The sequence below is a fragment of the Leptodactylus fuscus genome, chromosome 9 (genome assembly GCF_031893055.1).
Source record: "Leptodactylus fuscus isolate aLepFus1 chromosome 9, aLepFus1.hap2, whole genome shotgun sequence".
Classification (NCBI taxonomy): domain Eukaryota; kingdom Metazoa; phylum Chordata; class Amphibia; order Anura; family Leptodactylidae; genus Leptodactylus; species Leptodactylus fuscus.
The window spans coordinates 43,702,012-43,720,851 of record NC_134273.1 but is presented as its reverse complement, the minus strand read 5'-3'; the positions used below and the strand labels follow the sequence as shown (position 1 = coordinate 43,720,851).

The following is an 18,840-nucleotide window of genomic DNA, read 5'->3' as shown; positions in this document are numbered from 1 at the left end:
AGGACAAAAGATACAAAGTTTCTTATATTCACCTGTTCTATTCATTTCTGCAAAGTGGTTTATAGCAAAGTTCATTTAAAAGGATTCTCCGTGCCATTGTTCGGTAGATATTCCCGGTTTTCTTTGGTATGCAAATGAGCTTTCTTATTTGTGCCTGAAGTGAAGGTTTATTACTTTCCCTGTTATTTTGGAAATAAAACTGTTTGCTGCACATTTTTGTTCCCTGTATTGAGTATTTGGATCCACACCATTGCTTCTACCGAGCTACCTTCCCCACAGGACAAAGAAACAAATATATATACACAACAGTCAATGTTCAAAAAAAAGTTACCTACATAAACAGAGAAATTCTTGGGTGCACTAGCAATTGTGGACTTGGGAGACAAGGATCGAGGAATATGATCCAGTGTGACAGCTGTGGGTCTTATACGACTAGAGAGTCTGATAACTGCGTAGCCTTGAGAACCTCTGAACGCCCAGCAGTTACCGGGGTTTGAATCCGGCTAAAAAACAAACAAATAAATAAATAATACTTGATATATGAATTTGTATGGAAAACATTTAGATTTTTAGTAAATATAGATTCATGAAGTTGGAATTCCTACCTGAAGTATTACACGAGGTGACTGGGACTGGTACCAAAGAGGAATGCCAAACAGGCTGATTAAAGCAGTCTTGGTTTCATATGTCTCAGAACATCTTGTGTTTAAAACACTAGCCCCTACACACAAAAATGTAATTACAAGCTTAGGAAAGGTCATATAGCATTAGAATTATGGGTACATGAGTAGACACCAACCTGATGACTCCAGAGCATAATCCACAAGCCCAATCCGGTCCTCACTGTACCTCTGCAGGGCACGTTTAACAATTTCATATACCTCCTGGAAAGAGGTAGAGACTCAGGGTAAGAACACATGTTCAGGTTTTGCTAATTCAGTTTAAGCCTACTTTCCAAAGTAGTGACAGTCACATGCAGATGAAACTCCGTGCATGCCGGACACCAATGGTCGCACAATTATACAGGTACAATTGTGCGATCATTGGCAGCCGTGAAACAGTCCAGGTTTCATCCACATGTGGCTACAGCTACATTAGAATGCAGTCCAGTTCTCAGATAGTACTTTACAGTTTTCTTCAATCCGCTCCTGCTTTTGGCTTTTGTCTCTTTACTCTTAAAGTCAAAGGTTAAAGTATTTCAGGAGGTTCCTAAAGATTGATTTTTTCTTCTGGAAAGGTCTCTTGATTTTAAAAGGGGAGGGTTCAGGCTATGCTTGATGGTGTCGTACTTCATGAAAAGCTCATTTACAAAGCAAAGAATGTATCGTGGCATATGAAGTCCACATGGCTCTGTATCACAGAGCCACAAATACTCGGTGGATTGCCATGAGAACACACTGCATTATATTTAATGATGTGGTCTGATTCTTATTTAAATGTTTAATAAAGTTCATGAATGGACCATGAACATGAAAAAGCTTTACTTACATCAACCTAGGCCTCCATTTCCATCAGCAGCAACGCTGTTCTGTTATATACAGGTTCCCTGGCTGGTCTCAGCAGTGAATGTTGTAGCTAACCACAGTGGTGACTACTTTGCAAACAGCAAAGCTGAGCTCTCACTGTTATCTACAGTTCTGCTGACAGGACAATCAGTTAAGCTAATTGCAGTTTGCTAATAAAGCCATCTGATATCTCTCTATGCAAACACACAGATAACACAGTCATTCTCTAAAAACATGTACATATTATTTCATCAGCATTTATATTTCTAGTAATCATAATAAGTACTGAGATATGTCATAGTGTCCTGTTCAGTAAGCTGGGGGGAGTTAGCTTTGACTTTTTCATAAACAATACAGTAAGTGAGAAGAAGAGACAGCAGAGCTGCTGAAACAGGGAGATGGGAAAACTCAATTAAAAAGAGGAACTTTCATGTCCTTGGGCACCTGTGGTTTTATATACCGCTAGAAAGCCGAGAGTGTGCTGAATTCAGCACACTATCGGTTTTTCCGTTATGTGCCTCTGTTGAAGAGCTATTGGTGCCGTTACTGTAGCTCTTCAGTGTCAGAACAGAGTTTCTAATAGTCTGTGAGGAACGCCCCTCCTGACAGTCTGTCCATAGTACTGTACTGTCAGAGGGGGCATTCCTTACCGCCCAGCGATGACGCTAAGCAGTGAGGAACACCCCCTGCCTCCTGACAGTACTCATTCATAGACGAACACCCCCTCTGACAATACAGAGCTATGGACATACTGTCAGAAACGCCCTTCTGACTGTCAAGAGCTACGGTAATGGCACCGATAGCTCATTACTTGGGGCACATAACGGAAAAGCCGACTGCGCTGAATTCAGTGTACTGTCGGCTTTCTAGTGGTGTATAAAACCGCAGATGCACAAGGACATGAAAGGTCCTCTTTAAGCCAGAGAAAATGCCTAGGGTTCATTTATATTCAGACTCCTGGTATGCACATTGCAACCTGCTCTTAGTTGTAGACTTTTCATACATGTAAATATATATTCTTACCTCTCGAGAAACTCCAGATAATCCACTTTGCTGCAGTTCACGGTCTATATTTTCATGTGCCTGAGATGCCCATAGATTTCTGTCAGCAACAACTCCTGCTAAGATCTTCCTTTCCAATTCCACCAAATACTTCTCTAATTCATCACGACGCAGGAAAATCTCAGAAAGAGATGGTGATCCACTGTTCTTTGTTTCCGTATTTCTTAGGAGCCAAGTTGGGAAAAGCGATTGTACCTGGCAAAACAGCACCAATATTTAACGTGTATTACAGTGAAGCTGCAACTTGTTTATTGAAAACCAAACCTCCAGAGATTTACATTGATTATAATGAGCCTCTGTGTCATGATTTCATTACCTCTGCAAAAGGCTATTCCCAGTCCTCTGAGACACAGTTCCATTCAAATATATGGAGCTAGGCAGTAGTGCCCTACATAAAGGGTGCCAAGGAGCACTGCTGTGAGTGGTATAATGTTAAGGGGTTATGCCACAAAACATATTTATTCTCTATCCATGAGACAGAGGAAAAATAGCTGATAGGTGAGGGATTGGCTTCTGAGACCCCCCCATTCCAGAAAATGGGGGGAGGGGTTTACCTTTGCTGTGAATTCAGTCAGGGAAAAAGTAGACAAACCCTAGTATATGTAGATGCAATCCTGCTCCTTTTCCCTATAATGGGAGCACTGGAGATATTGAATTACAGCTCTCAGCTATGCCATGCCCCCATGGAACTTAATGGAAGTGGTAGTGTGTCTACGTCCACCAGGGATTAGGCTGCTTTTTACATGGCTGCAATAACAACTGCAGTGCTCGTTCTTGGGATTGGTGGAGGAGTCAGTAGTCAGACCCCACTGGTCAGCAATTCTGTGTTTTACAGTACCAGTACAGTGCCGCCCACATTTTTGAAAATCGCACCATATCAATTTTATGTGGATCTCTGGGAACTTTCTGTGAAAATCATTGCAGGAAAAACCATAATGCACTACAGCCGCAATTTTTCCCGCAGCGCTTTCCTTGCTGCAAGACACTATGTGGGTCCTAAAGAGGTTTCCCTGGATACCTATATAAATCAGGTGACATGTAGCAGTAAAGGAAGCAAACCATAAGACACTCACTTCATCCTTCACTCCTCTTATTTGTCCTGGGATAGTTTTCATTAGCAGGGAAAGTTCAGACTGAGCTTTTCTCACAGTCTCCAGTTCTTGCTGGAGACTCAAAAGCTTTGTTTCCAGCTTTCCAACATCTTGAGCAAACATTTCTCTCATATTTTGAGGAGAACTACAAAGACAGAAGAAACTTTAGTATCTGCTTTATACTATGCTGAACTATAAGCATGGTCAGACAGCAGAGTTTCACATGAATAAGACACTTTTTTCTGCCTCCCAATCGTGTCTCCATTGCTGAGATATTAACTTTTTTCCTGATACGTTCATGAGTTGTTTGGTACAACAAGGATGTCGCCTATTAGGAACCTCAATATCTATACTCCTATTTGTATCCATCATACTTTTCAGTGCAGCCATATTTTTAAGGTTGCCTTTGACTACCACTCAAACTCACGCGATCTGCAGCTAGTCAGAGCTCTGAGATGATAAGCCAATCAGAAATCCACCTTACTGTCCAATCCTGACCTGAAGCGGGGTATTTACACTCTGCATTGTGGCTCCTCGGGTGTCTGTCATTATACTGTATTTAGGCTACTTCTTCGATCACCTCTGGTTTTAGTTGTATCTCGGATTACTGATTTTGGCATGCTTACCTGGTTACCAGATTTCTTGCTGATTTTGTCTTTATTCACAAACTCATGGACTTAACCCTGGCTTGGACCCTGTTATTCTTCCGCTGGTGTTTTGGTTACTTTTTTGCCCTCTTGGTTTTGACCTGGCCTATATGTTATACTAGGTGTGCTGTGAGCTAACTGCATCTATTTTCTGACACCAATTTTGAGGTGTAACCCGAGTCCTGGTTAATTAGAGAACTTATTTTAAAGTCACCTGTAAACTACAGCTACAATAAATCTAATACGGTAACTATAATCGAAATAGTACAATGTTTATATGTATTTTATAGAATTGTTATTTAATATAATCAATGATAAAGCTTGACATTTTTGACAGTTTTTCATTGCTTCTCAAACTTACTTTTTAGCATCTGTTCTAAGTTGCAAAATCTGACTTTCTATATCCTAAAGAAAGAAAAACAAAACATCATCAGTTCATGAAATTACATATGAATTGACAAATATGATACATCTCATTATGTGCATAAACTGTTGATCTATTAAAAAAAACAAAACAGTATTAGAAAAGTAATTTATATGTGTCATGTATAACATTGCAAGTATATGCCATAGATACTATAAAACTCCATTCAGACTATTTACATTCAAAATTAAAGGTCCTGTCTGGAACATTAACATTGATGGCCTATCCTTAAAACAAGCCATCAATGTTTGGTCTTTGAGGTCCAAACTCCAGGATACCCACTCATTAGCACAATAAAGGGGCTACAGCATTCTTCTGGTCTTCTGGATACAGTGATTGTGCTTGGATGGGGCAAACATCAGTGTGAAGCATGTCCACCAGTAAAGACTAGGTGCTGTGCTTGTGTAAACAATGAAGGGGTCCAGTAACTTCCCTGTGCTGACAGACATGGGTCTTGAAGGTCAGACCCTAACTTATCAAACATTGATCTGATAAATCTGAAAATATAATTTCAAAGTCTAAGATTGATTGGGTCTGGCCAACATGCATTGGCAGAAAAGCAAACGTATGAAAAATGTTTCTCCCCCTATTACCCGCTTGAAGAGAGATTAGATAGGCAACAACCAACCAACGTCATAGATAACAAGGAACCACCTTTAAAGGTAAGACGAATCTGCCAATCTGGTAAATACCTATTAGTCCAGTAAGAAACTATTTTTGTTGCATGCCACTTAGCAGGATTTCTGCACCACCAGATTAAAAGGGATTTTACTACACAAGTCAATTACTCTATTATAGCATGTTCTTTACCTTGGACATGTGTTTTATTTTCTGATGGACGTCCTGAAGACTATGCTGTTGCTCTTCTTTTATTGTTGTCAGTTCAATCTAAAATATAAACCCAACCAATTCCATTAAGATTACAGTATACTGATGTGATGCAAAGAAAATTAAACTTATTTTATGTTTTACCTTTGTCCTGGCTGCACCTTCTTGCAAGATGACTTCCTTTAACGCAGTCTCTTTAGAGGAAGACAGGTCTTTGAAGACTTCGACCACTTCATCTCGGCTGAGGCCACTGACAGATTTTGAACTTGTCTCACCATGCTTTAGCATTTTCTGTTCATTTTCAAGATCTTTAAACCTCATCTCGAGAGATTCCATGCGGGAAATCAATTCATTCTTAATAACAAAAAGTAAAAATAGTACATTATACAATCCTGGCAATAATATCCTATTTTTGGAAATAAAACACAATATAAATACCATTAAATACAATGGAGTTGCAACATGAAAACCCAATATCCCAAGGTCAGGTATTTCATTGCCCTCTATACTGGTATGTCACAAACCTGAAACATTAAAGGCATGTTTTGTGGTCCTGGATCCACCTTTCTCTGAATATTATCTTTAGTGGGTTTTTCTGTCCCAGAAAAAGCTGCCTTTGGGATAAATACCAAGTCCTGGAGTCCATAGGGAAAGAAGTACCACAGTCCTGATAAAAGACGTTAAAGAAGCAAGTGAATGACATGTAGTAATAGAAATGATAATGTAAATCACATACAATCGTGTGTTATAAAAAATAGCATTAATTTCAACATATCCAGTGGATGACTGTATCATGTGATGAATATTCTATAATAAGAAGGCAGCAACTAGACATATACTACTATACAAATAATACAAATGACTAAATTCACTATCTGTCATGTTTTTTTTTTTCAGTAGTGCAGTTTGTGTATCCTGTTCTAAGGCTCGGTTCACACAATGGAAAGTGAAACAAAATTCCACTTCATTTTCCGCCACGGGATTGCTGCTAAAGATACTTTGTATCGGCAATACATTATGGCTTTCCTCTGTTGATTAAGCCCAGAACAAGCAGGATGTTGACTTTTTTCTACATCCTGCTACGATCTCTGCCTCCCATTGAAAGCAATGAGAGGCAGATCCAGAATGGAATCTGCCATGGATTTGGGGGTGGAATCCGCTCCAAAGTCCATGGCAAATTTCTATGTGCGTACCCAGCTTAACAAACTGTTTTTTATTTATTTATTTTTTTTGGGAGGGGGGGGAATTCTGCTCTGACAATTTAAATAAATAAATAAATAAATAAATAAATAAATAAATAAAAAGACTCCATGCACAGGACTTACCTGTTAATATCGATACCAACAATAGTAGGAGCAGCAGAATCTGCATCACTTTCTTCAGAACGCTGTAATGCCTGTAAAACATTTGTTTCTGCAATCAATTAAATTAATAAGATCAAAGAATCTCCATCAGAAGGTCAACAGAAGGAGAGAGATATATATGTGCTTGCATGTATTTGGTTGCCTAACCTGGTTAAGATATAGACATCCAGCAGAGAAGCGGCAGTTGTAAGACGATACCATGTTGTACCAATCCACCAGTACATTAACCCAAACACACGGCCTACAAAATGAAGTGACACCATTCAAAGATAAGAGTAATAAAAGATTTGTATACAAAACAGTCCAACATACAAGATCTCAGTACTTAGCTATAAATCACTGTAATGTTGCCTACCAAGACTGCTTAGAAAAAAAAAAGACATACTTATCCAAACAATCATATTTCTTAAAGAGGTGTTCCAGTGCTATCTAGTAATCACCTGTCAACGGCATAGGTGACAACTGCTAAATTGGTAGGGGCTGCAGAGAGGGGGTCCTGTGTCCGTCATTATTCTCAGTGGTAAGGTCACTGTCAGGACAAGCTGAATACATGCTACTACACCATGGAAATTTATGAGACTGTTGGGAGTCTCAGTGAGTGGAATAATGCAGCAGTTAAATAAGTTGCACATTATCCTTGCAACTAGTGGTTAATTTTCCTACAATGAGACTTTCAGTCACCATGTTTGACTATGACGTATACCTGTCATTTTGTTCTCCTGCTTGATCTTAGGGTATAAAGATTCACATAGAGCAATGCTAAGAACAAGCCAAACATATGACCCATATGCTTTGGTCACGGCAGCAACAACTGCGGTGTTTTACAGTCCCTGCAAAGTGGATGGAATTCTAGTGAATCTCATCCACACTTTGCAGAAAAATATGTGCAAGGGAAATTCTGTCATCTCCAAAACCATTGTGTTTTTTGAAATCATAGTATGTCAATTATACCTACGGAAACTCTGGCGGTTTCTCTATAGGTATAGTTGAGGGAGAAACTCAGCAGAGGAAAACTTCAGTCAAAAGCGCTGTGAGAATTACCGTGATATGATGCTGCTGCAGTTTTTCTGACAGCTCTTTTTTGCTGCGGAACAGCATGTGTGACCTTAGCCTAATGCAGTTTTCCATGCTAAAGATATTAAAGGGAGTCTATCATTGCCAGTATTGTTTTTTAACTAATCATATTTTTGCATAGCCTTTAGATAGGTTATTCTAGGCATACCTGTCTTTCTTTGATGCTTGTAGCCATTTTTGAATGAAACTGTGTTTAATTTGCATATAAAGAAAACTAGTTTTATTAAAAAATGGCTGTGAGGATCAAGGAAAGACAGGTATGCCTAGAATAGACTTTCTAAAGGCTATGTAAAGATACACTTAGTTAAAAAGCGATCTAGGCAATGATAGACTCCATTTAATGACTTCTCCTAAGTTAAACACTTAGCACTTTAATAGTACTCAGACTCCTGTAGATTAACCACTCATATCAATATCGATATTTGGGTGAATAAGCAAGTGAGATTGGCTTTCTTTCAACCCCCCCCCCCCCATTACCCCCACAATGAGATTGTGGGATCAGAGGAGTTGCCATGGCAGCCAGGAGACCAATCAATGGCTGCCTTTCCCTATAACTCATAAGGAATCTATGGGCAATGTACTGCAATACAGAAGTATTGCAGTGCACTGTAGAAGGGGTCGAGTGATCCTAAGTTCATGTCCCTTATGGGATAGTAAAAAAGTTTTTGAAAAGTCTATATATAAATAAAAATTTAATGTAGAAAAATAGAAAAACACCAGCAACTCTCCGGAGGTGGATAAAATATAACTTTTACTCAAATCAAAATATTATATGTACCATAAAATGGTGTCAAATAAAAGTTAAACTTGCAGCACCAAGAATAAGCCCTCATATAACCATCTCGACATAAAAATACAGAAGTTACCTTGTGTCCATAAAGGGTCAATATCAGGACAATGTGACACTTTTTATTATAAAATATCTCTACCTGGATAGGAAAACAACCGATGAATCCATTGTCTCCAGTGGGACAATTGTACGTGACCTTTTTGTGAATGAGAATGACCTAGAGAAAGAAAGAGATTTTTCTTGTCATACCAGACTGAGTGCACTACAACGACTCAATTCATTATTGTTTATTATTATTATTATTATTGGGTTGAAAATTCTATAACAATTAATTTATTTTTTTCAGATGCAGAGCTCTGAATCCGCTGAACATTCATAGCTTTATGATGACCCTACTGATAGGAGTCAGCATGCTCCTAAACCCCCCTAATGGTAGATGCAGGCAGATACAATGTTATCTCTTATAATGTTAATCCCAATGTATTAATTGATAGACTGCTTTGTGATCCATCAGGAACCAACTTCTGATCCCAATCCTGAGATTGAAGGGTCCACAGAATTGGCTTAGCAATATGCCATATTTTTTAACATTGGAAGACCCCTTTAAAGCATATATGCACAATAAAAAAAACATTACAGTGCTCATAGATTATCACAGACAATTCTTCTGTGAAGTCTTTCCCATCTGTTATGGCAAATTTCATCCACTTTTAGCATCCATTCAACAGATCTGCTAAACAGGTGTTAAAAAGATGATGTGAATGGCTGCTAATAAATACAGAAGAACTGCAGCACCATAACTTGCCATCTTCCCCCCTCAAACTGTAGAGACCACCTGCTTAAAACAGTATAATTGCTGCTAAATTAATAGACTTTATTACTTAGCAAGTTCCCTCTACAGACTGGATTCTGAGGTCAGACAGATGGTTGGCATCAATAAGACACCTGGCCGTCAATAGGCAGCTTTACGTTGTTATTATTATCTGAACACAGAGTCTAAACTATACAGTATGTGCATTTTCCACAGTATCCGTACAGTATATATTATGTAAGAGGATTACTAACACAAGAATTGTGACAATAACAGTTCTCTGGAAATGCTTTTCTATTTTTCCTTATATTATTACTCCTTTATAAACTTTAGTCAAGCTTGAATATTTTCTCTACAGTGATAGTAAAGAATAATGACCTAAGATAACCTAATAAAGATCTAGACTACAAGATTCTATTTCTAACTATTTTTCTATAAGGGCTAGTTCACACAGAGTTAACGCGTGCACATTCTGACACATATACACGTGTATAACGGGCATAATTTTGCGCCCGCAAAATTATGCACGTTATACAAAAAACCCCAAAAAACATTGAACTCAATGGCTTACCACATTTTACATGTGTATTTTTACACGTGTAATTTGTGGCAAAAAAAGGGATTTTGGGGGGCCACACGGTGGCTCAGTGGTTAGCACTGCAGCCTTGCAGCGCTGGAGTCCTGGTGTTCAAAACCCGCCAAGGGCAAAAAAACATCTGCAAGGAGTTGGTATGTTCTCCCCGTGTTTGCGTGGATTTCCATCCCATATTCCAAAAGACATACTGATAGGAAAATAAATGTACATTGTGAACCCTATGTGGGGCTCACAATCTACATTTAAAAAGAAAAAAAAAAGGGATTTTGGTATACTCACCTGTAAAATCCTTTTCTCGTTGTTTCACTGGGGGACACAGAAACCATGTCCCCCAGTGACCTGGTCATTAGGAGGCGGACACTAGGAAGGAAAAAAGTGGTTGGTTCCGCCTACGCAGGCTTTACCCTCTCACTGGCAGAATGCTCAGGCAGTTTTGTACCACAGCAGTAGGAGAGAGTCCCCAAATGAACAAAAATATATGGAACCAAAAACCACCAAAAAACCTAAACCCATGAAGGGAAAAAGAAAACCCCAACCCTGTGCTAAAACTCAATACGGGGGGGAACTGTGTCCCCTAGTGAAACAATGAGAAAAGGATTTTACAGGCGAGTACACCAAAATCCCTCTTTCTCATAATATTTCACTGAGGGACACAGAGACCATGGGACGTCCAACAGCAGTCCCAGAGGGAGGGAAAAACTTAGACAACCTTGTGAACAATCAGCGCACTGCTGCCTGAAGAACCTTTCGACCCAAACTGGCATCGGCAGAAGACACAGAATGAATCTGATAAAGCCTAGTGAAAGTGTGAACCGAAGACCAGGTGGTAGCCTTGCAGACTTGGGGAACGGAAGCCTGATGCCGAACAGCCCAGGAGGCACCAACAGCCTTAGTCAAATGAGCCGTCACCCGGAAGGGAGGATCCCTACCCTTAAGCCAATAGGCTTCCTTGATGACAGACTGAATCCATCCAGAGATGGACACCTTGGAAGCAGGTAAGCCCTTCCTGGATCCCTCCAGACGAACAAAAAGAGAATCACAGAGCCGAAATGGCTCCGTACGAGCCAGACTCTGACTGCCCGGACCACATCCAGGCAGTGGAGGGAGTGCTCATTGATATGTCCTCATTGATATGGAAAGAGGACACCACCTTGGGAAGGAAGGATGGAGGGAGACAAAGCACAACCTTGTCCTTATGCAAAACCAAGCACGGGGACTTGCGTGACAAAGCCGCTAGTTCAGAAACCCTACGAATAGAAGTGATAGCGACCAAAAACGCCACTTTCCAAGAAAGCAGGCGAAGAGAGATGTCCCTTAGAGGCTCAAAAGGAGGAGTCTGTAGAACCTCTAAGACAAGATTGAGGTCCCAAGGATTAGTAGGAGGCCGGTAAGAAGGAACACAATGCGCTACCTCCTGAAGAAAAGTCTTTACCTGAGGTAAGAAGGCAATAGCCTTATGGAAAAGAATGGAAAGCACCGAGACCTGACCCCTCAGGGTAGTCAGACCAAGACCCTGGTCCAGCCCGGACTGCAAAAATGCCAGGACCCAAGGCAAAGAAAAAACAAGAGGGTGACACTCTTCCGCTTCACACCAACGGACGAAGGCCTTCCAGGTGCGGTAGTATATCCTTGCTGATTGAGGCTTCCTGGCCCTAAGCATAATCCGAATAACAGGCTCAGAAAAACCCTGGCGCTTCAACACCTCGGTTTCAACAGCCACGTAGTTAAACACAGCCGATGTAAGGAAGGATGGAATAGCGACCGCTGAGAGAGCAGATCTTTTTGTAGAGGCAGAGGCCAGGGAGTGTCTGCTATCAGAGCCATGAGATCTGCGTACCACACCCGACGAGGCCAGTCTGGCACCACCAGGATTGCAGGAACCCTTCGACCTGATCCCGGCCTGAACAGTGTGCAGAGAGATAGACTCCTAGCATTACAGTTATCTATGGTGCTAGGAGTCTTTAGTGAATATACTGTAGTACAGAACAGTATGTTGCTGGGAGGCAAGGTCTCCTAGCAACATAAATAATAGAGATGAACGAACACTGTTCGGATCAGCCGATCCGAACAGCACGCACCCATAGAAATGAATGGAAGCACCTGGCGCGGCGACCGGCCGCCGGCAAAGTGTACGTGCCAGGTGCTTCCATTTATTTCTATGGGTGCGTGCTGTTCAGATCGGCTGATCCGAACAGTGTTCGCTCATCTCTAATAAATAACTATTATGCTAGGAGTCCCTGTCCTGGCATACTGTTCACGCTGAGAACACATTGCTTGATTTTCGCAGGAAAAGCTTGGTAGTGTGAAGCTAGACTTAAGATCTTTTGTGCTTCTAATTCTTTAGGTCGGGGCCCTACGGGCCAGAAATGCTGCAATTTGGCCGCGGCGAAAATGCTGCAAGAAAAATTGCGGCATTTTGCAGTACTTGCAAAGTGCATGGGATTCATGAGAATCCCATACCCACTTTGCGGAAAAAAATTGCAACGCGGACACGCTGCGATTTCCAAAACCGTTGTGGTTTTGAAAATCGCAGCATGTCAATTATATCTACAGAAACGTTGGCGGCTTTCCCATAGATATAATTGTAACAGAAAATCCGCGGAGGAAAACTCAGTGAACTTTCTGTTCAAAGCGGGTTGTTCCCGCAGTGCTTTAGCGCCCCTTTTTTTGGCCCTTGGGGCCTTAGCTTTACAGTCCTAGGCTAGGGCCCCATGTAGCAAAAGGCACAAAAAAATGCAATGAAAAAAAAACGCAGTGGAAATGCATTGCGTTTTTTTCAGCATCGTTTTGCATCGCATTTTTGCGGAGTTTTTATCTGTTGATTGTGTTACCTTATTAAACCAATAATGAAAACACCAGCGTTTCCACAAGTAAAATTGACATGCTGCGATTTTCTAAAACGTGGGCATTTAAGAAAATACAGCTTTTCTGCAGCAGCTTTTTTTCTGCAATGTGTGGATGGGATTAGCCAGAATCTCATTCACTTTGCATGTACTGCAAAACATTGCATTTTCGCAATGTGGAGCCTAAGCCTTAAAGAGGACCTTTCATCAGTTGGGGCACATGCGGTTTTATATACTGCTAGAAAGCCTACAGTGCACTGTCAGCTTTCACATTCTGTGCCCCAGGTGAAGAGCTATCGGTGCCGGTACTGTCACTCTTCACCGTCAAAAGGGAGTTCCTGACAGTCAGTCAGGGACGCCCTTCCTCACAGCAGTGCCTATAGTACTGTACTGTGAGAGCGGTGAGGAATGCCTCCCTCCCCTCCTGATCCATAGACGAGTACTGGGGGAGGGATACCTCCCTGTTCTCACAGTACAGCGCTATAGGCGCTGCTGTGAGGAAGGGCATCCCTGACAGACTGTCAGGAACGCCCTTCTGACGGTGAAGAGCTACGGTACCGGCACCGCTAGCTTTTCACCTGGGGCACAGATCGTGAAAGCCGACAGTGTGCTGAATTCAGCACACTGTCGCCTTTCTAGCAGTATATAAAACCACATGTGTCCCAACTGATGAAAGGTCCTCTTTAAAGTGATTGTCCAGCTGTGACACTATAAGGGTAAGTTCACACAGGGATTTTTGGTCAGGATTTTGAGGCCGTATCCACCTCAAAATCCTGACCAAAAAGAAGGCTCCCATTGAAATCAAGCGAGATGCTCGCCATTCGGCCTGAAGACACTCCCTCCTCCCGACTAGGCCCAATCACTGGGCCTAATCCGGAGTGGAGTTTGTGACTGGATGCCGATGCAGTGCACCAGCATTCAGCCGAGTCTACCCTTTTTTTGGTCCGGAACCTGAGGCGGCGTTTTATAATAAAAACACATTTCTCCTTTACAAAGCAGTATACCGGAACCAAAACCCAGGTGGACGATTGATACTATCTGAGTGATCTATTTGTTTGACTTAGAAATTTCAGCTTAAATTGATGAAATGCATTTGGCTCAGAAAACTGCAACAAAATCTGCAACACAAAAATCTGTTTCTGCAATGTGAACGCATTGTGGTTCTTCCCGCAGCGATTTGAACAGAAAGTTCACTGAGTTTTCCTCTGCAGATTTTCTGTTACAATTATATCTACGGTTTTGGAAATTGCAGCGTGTGCGTGCTGTGGTTTTAATCAAAAAGTGGGCATGGGATTCGCATGAATCTCATCCACTTTGCAAGTACTGTAAAACACCGCGTTTCCAGCCCGTGGGGCCCTGGTCTTAACGGGTTTTCCAAGAAGAAAATCGTTTTTTTTTTAAAAAAAGATCTGTTAGTGCTAGTGATGGGTTAATAAGTACACCCATATACCTTTAGCAGTGTTTGGAGTAATTTCTGGGTTTCTCTGGTTGCTGCTGCATCCTCTGTATTTGTTTACTTGCTGTTAGCTTCCTGCTGTACAGCTTCCTGTGTAGCTGCTGCACTAACTCCCTCTCACTCAGCCCCCCCTCCTCCTCTCTCACTCCGTTACAAAACCCTCCATCTCACTAAGCCTAGCCCCTCTCACTCTCACTGACTAGCGATCTCGCCCATTATTAGACCCTTTCATCCACCCCCATCTCCCAACTAACCTATTGCTACAAGACAGGAAGAGGGGGAGAATCCGTTCCCTGGACACAGGAAGACTTGGTAAGTATTGATGGGGATAGGGTAAGAATGATGGTGATGTTCCGTTTCAGAAGCGGTGAAACGGAATTTCACTGGATTATCACAAAGTGATAAGCGTAATTATAGATTTTTTTTTAAATTGATGTAAATTAGAAGTTAGGTGGGGGAGGGAGTTTAGTTGAGGGGATAAATTAATTATCAGTTTATCCTCGACAACTCCTTTAATCCACATAAACCTCTACTTCAGAAAAGGCAGAGTGAATTTCTTATACTGCGTTGATGTCTCGTTAAAAGAATGTGAAGTGGAAAAACCAATGGAGTAGAGTAAGATGAGAAAAAAAAAAAAAAGATTCTCACTGGTGTAGTCCTCTTCTGAGGAGTATCCAGAAGATGAGGTAGATTTGTCGTAGGTCGTCTGTACTTCAGAAAAGCCATTCTTGTTGCCAACATATGGGATATCTGTCCCCATCCTTTTACGTACCAAATCACTTTCTCCTGCAAGACAGATTCATCATTGGTGTTGTAACATAGCCTTTTCATACATGTTGTATCATTTATTGCTCAAGTCCCATCAGTCCAGCATAAATACAGTCCAATTAAAGGGGCTCTATCATTGGAAAAAGTCATTTTTAGATAAGCACATCCTTGCACAGCCTTTAGAAAGGCTATTCCACACTTACCTTTTGTATGTAAATTGCCTCAGTGGTTTTTGAATGAGCCAGTTTTTATTCATATGCTAATTAACCTCTTGGTGCACCCACAAGTCCCTTCGTGTACTCCTCTTTGCTATTCTTTCCTATGTATGTGTACAGCACAGGCTGTTGATGACTTCCTGCTTCCTGTTTGCATATACAGATAGCAAAGAATAGCAGAGAGGAGTGCTGCTGGGAACTTCCTGTGCTGCCTGGATGCTAATTAGCATATGAATAAAAACGATCTTAATCAAAAACTACTGAGGCGATTTACATTCAAAAGGTATGTGTGGAATAGCCTTTTTAAAGGCTGTGCAAGCATGTGCTTAAGAGTCTGACTTCCAATGTATATTGCTCTACAGGAGGTACACCTGTTCTGGAATTATGGTCAAACTTAAGCTTTGTACACATCTCAGAATATAAATAGGTTCAGTATATGCATCGAGATACCTCTTTAAGCATATGCCAAATGTAGCTAATCGCGTGCAAATCTCTGTGTTTCCAAACCGTGGGGCCCCGGTTTTAATTCACAAATAAATCTAGTAATTGATTTCCTATGAAAGTAATTATTCAACAAACTATGTATTTAATTAAATGTTAATTAATATTAATAACTGTATAGTGTAATTAAAATAATTATTTTATTTTGAAGCTAGAGTCAGCAATTTTTTTTAGTTACTAGTTCCAAATCCAACTCCACAGCTCTGTAGTAGACTGTAATTTTTTATACAGTGGGCCAATACAAAAAAGACTCCATTATATATATAGGCTTGTTTTAATTACTATTATGGGCAATTGCTCACATATGTTAGAGAATACTCCTGATTAATATAAGAAGTTGAAGAATGAACAGAGTCTTACTAAAACACTCATTCAGATTTAAAAAAAAAAAAAAAAAAACTGTTGAAAATCATACTTCTACGAACAAGGTAGTAGTATCATCTACCATCTTTGACCTTGTGAAGTTATCAATTGCACTGACATACAGGGGAAATATTAAAGCTCGGCAAAGAAAAAGACTTTGAGGAAGATAACATTATATGAGCGTAGGCCTATGATAACAGGAAAAGTTGTCACATTTTATATGGAAATAGAAGTACGTCGGCTGACAATGGAGTGAGCTAGTAACTAAAGTCATACAGTCACATGCACACACACACACACAACACATTTTGATGCTGATATTACCCATTGCAATATAAAAAACCTGCTGTGAAGCAACAGAGGGGTAAGTTGGAAATTCTTATGTACATTGTTAGACAATATTGGTTGCCATCTGGAGCTCTGTTGTAAATCATGAAGAAGACCGATGGATGAGAAGAATACTGCGCTACTCCACGAAAGTTGACATCACACGCACTTTATTTCGATTTCTTAAAACACACAGTGTGTTTTAAGAAATCGAAATAAAGTGCGTATGATGTCAACTTTCGTGGAGTAGCGCAGTATTCTTCTCATCCATCGGTCTTCTTCTATAGTCACTATTCCCCAAGGGATATCGGATGAAATCGCTGCTGCTGTGAATCTTCTATTGCTCATGTGAATGAAGCGGTTTTTTTAGATTGCTCGGTGCTTATATTTTGTTTTTGCTGTAATTTCTGTTGTAAATCATGTAACATAAAACCTAATATGCTCCTCTACTAATTTCTGTAATGTTCATGTATGGATATTGCAACCACTCCACCAATCGCTGGCAGCAAGAAAGATGTAACATATGCATTATTATTATTACTATGTCAGTACTGTGGCCAGACAATGTTGCTTGGTCATGTGACCATATACAATGCGGGGTTTGAAAGTTGAATACATTCCTTATATTTGGGGATAGTTAAGAGGAGTAATATACCTGGTGGTCTAGTGTGGGGTCTGTAGGTTCATAAAACAGCTGATCATATCTGGCCTTTCAACAGGAGCCTTCAGTCTGTACTTCCAGAGGATATAACACTGCTGACTGCACTGACAATACAATTATCAGATCTCTGACTTAAAAAGACTTTTTTTCTGCCTTGAAGTTTGTGGCAAATCTCTATGTGTTACTACAATCCACAGCAGAAATTCTCTCACACCCAATCTGATTTTTTTTTTTAAAGCTTCTTTATACTGGAAATTACAGCAGTGTTTGAATGTATAATCCCTATAGAACATCCATGAGGTTTCCTCAGAATGTGAATTCACCCTATTGAGCAGCACACTCGAATGTTGGTTTAATTTCATGATTTATATATCCTATATAAGCACTAATGCTTTTCCCTTTTGATAAATCCACTCCTGGCTTTGGATCAAAAACAAACAAAAAAAAAAAAAAAAAAAAACGCAGTAAAATCTGCAACAAAAAAGTAGCTTTTCTGCAACATGGGACCTTAGCGTTATAGTCATTGGGGCAGATTTTTTAAGACTTATTCAAGGCACCAACAGGGCAAGGACAATTCATAAACCAGGCACATTCCAAAGCACCAAAATGGAGAACTATGCCAGTTAGTAACTAGGGTGTAGATTTCCATTACAAGGGTCAATTCACACTGAGTTTTTTGGCAAGAACTCTACTGGGGGGCTTTTTTTTGGAGACTGATTTTAAGGCGGATTCAGCATCAAAATCAGCACCAAAAAAGTCAGTGTGCAGTGACCGTAACTCACACCAGAAAACTGAATAAATATGTCTGGTCAAGGTGTCCCCGACCCGCTCTGTATAGTGGGATTGATAAATTTCTCCCATTGTTTAAAGTTTACCAACTAGCTTGTGTTTTCCCAGTATATTAGGCTGGACGGTTTAGAACCATCACAATAATTATATGAGATCTATAACTGTGTGCCTATATAGCTGTAAATGTGTGCTATACTGAATGGGGTATATTTTTAACATAGTTGTACTGAAATTGCACTGCACTGTGCTTTTTTGTACAGTTGGTGCTGGTGGATCCATATGTTTGACCTATAAAGTCTATTGCCAAATTGCCAGCCTGGCATAAAGACATGATAACGGTAATGTCCTTTATTCCATCTGTCTTACCCCATGTGTTTCCTCCATAACTTGTTTCTTGTAGGGCTGAGGACAAGCCACTTTTGTCTTGGCTAACATAACTTGATGTTTCAGTGTAGTATGTGTGTTCAGTTGTCTGTAAGGAGGAGGGAACTCGTCTGGTGGTGGTCACTTTCCTTCTAGTACTTCTGTAAAACAAAAAACAACTCTGATGAGGATATACTTTGTACACTCAATATTAAATGCCTTATAGTCTGTCATGTCTTAACTTTTTATCATGCTGGCCAATTAAAAAAACAAATAATCCAACTGAAAAAATCTAACTGAAAATATAGGTAAATTAAAATTTTACTTTGCTGTCACTTTTCATGAAAACAATAAATTCCATCA

General features: G+C 40.3%; 1 protein-coding gene across 2 annotated transcripts in view; it reads right to left on the bottom strand.

The window, feature by feature from the left end:
* Positions 1 to 18,840, bottom strand: part of SUN2 (Sad1 and UNC84 domain containing 2) — a 38,297-nt gene that overhangs the window by 8,501 nt on the left and 10,956 nt on the right. For both annotated transcript variants that reach the window (XM_075286831.1, XM_075286832.1), the window contains exons 4-17: positions 18,481 to 18,638; positions 15,139 to 15,276; positions 8,925 to 9,002; positions 7,069 to 7,162; positions 6,883 to 6,953; positions 6,082 to 6,224; positions 5,702 to 5,911; positions 5,540 to 5,617; positions 4,667 to 4,710; positions 3,641 to 3,803; positions 2,529 to 2,762; positions 800 to 884; positions 606 to 721; positions 336 to 503 (exon numbers count right to left, since the gene is read on the bottom strand). In XM_075286831.1, coding sequence (XP_075142932.1) covers positions 336 to 503; positions 606 to 721; positions 800 to 884; positions 2,529 to 2,762; positions 3,641 to 3,803; positions 4,667 to 4,710; positions 5,540 to 5,617; positions 5,702 to 5,911; positions 6,082 to 6,224; positions 6,883 to 6,953; positions 7,069 to 7,162; positions 8,925 to 9,002; positions 15,139 to 15,276; positions 18,481 to 18,638 — 1,780 coding nt within the window. The remainder of the gene's footprint in view (positions 1 to 335; positions 504 to 605; positions 722 to 799; positions 885 to 2,528; positions 2,763 to 3,640; positions 3,804 to 4,666; positions 4,711 to 5,539; positions 5,618 to 5,701; positions 5,912 to 6,081; positions 6,225 to 6,882; positions 6,954 to 7,068; positions 7,163 to 8,924; positions 9,003 to 15,138; positions 15,277 to 18,480; positions 18,639 to 18,840) is intronic.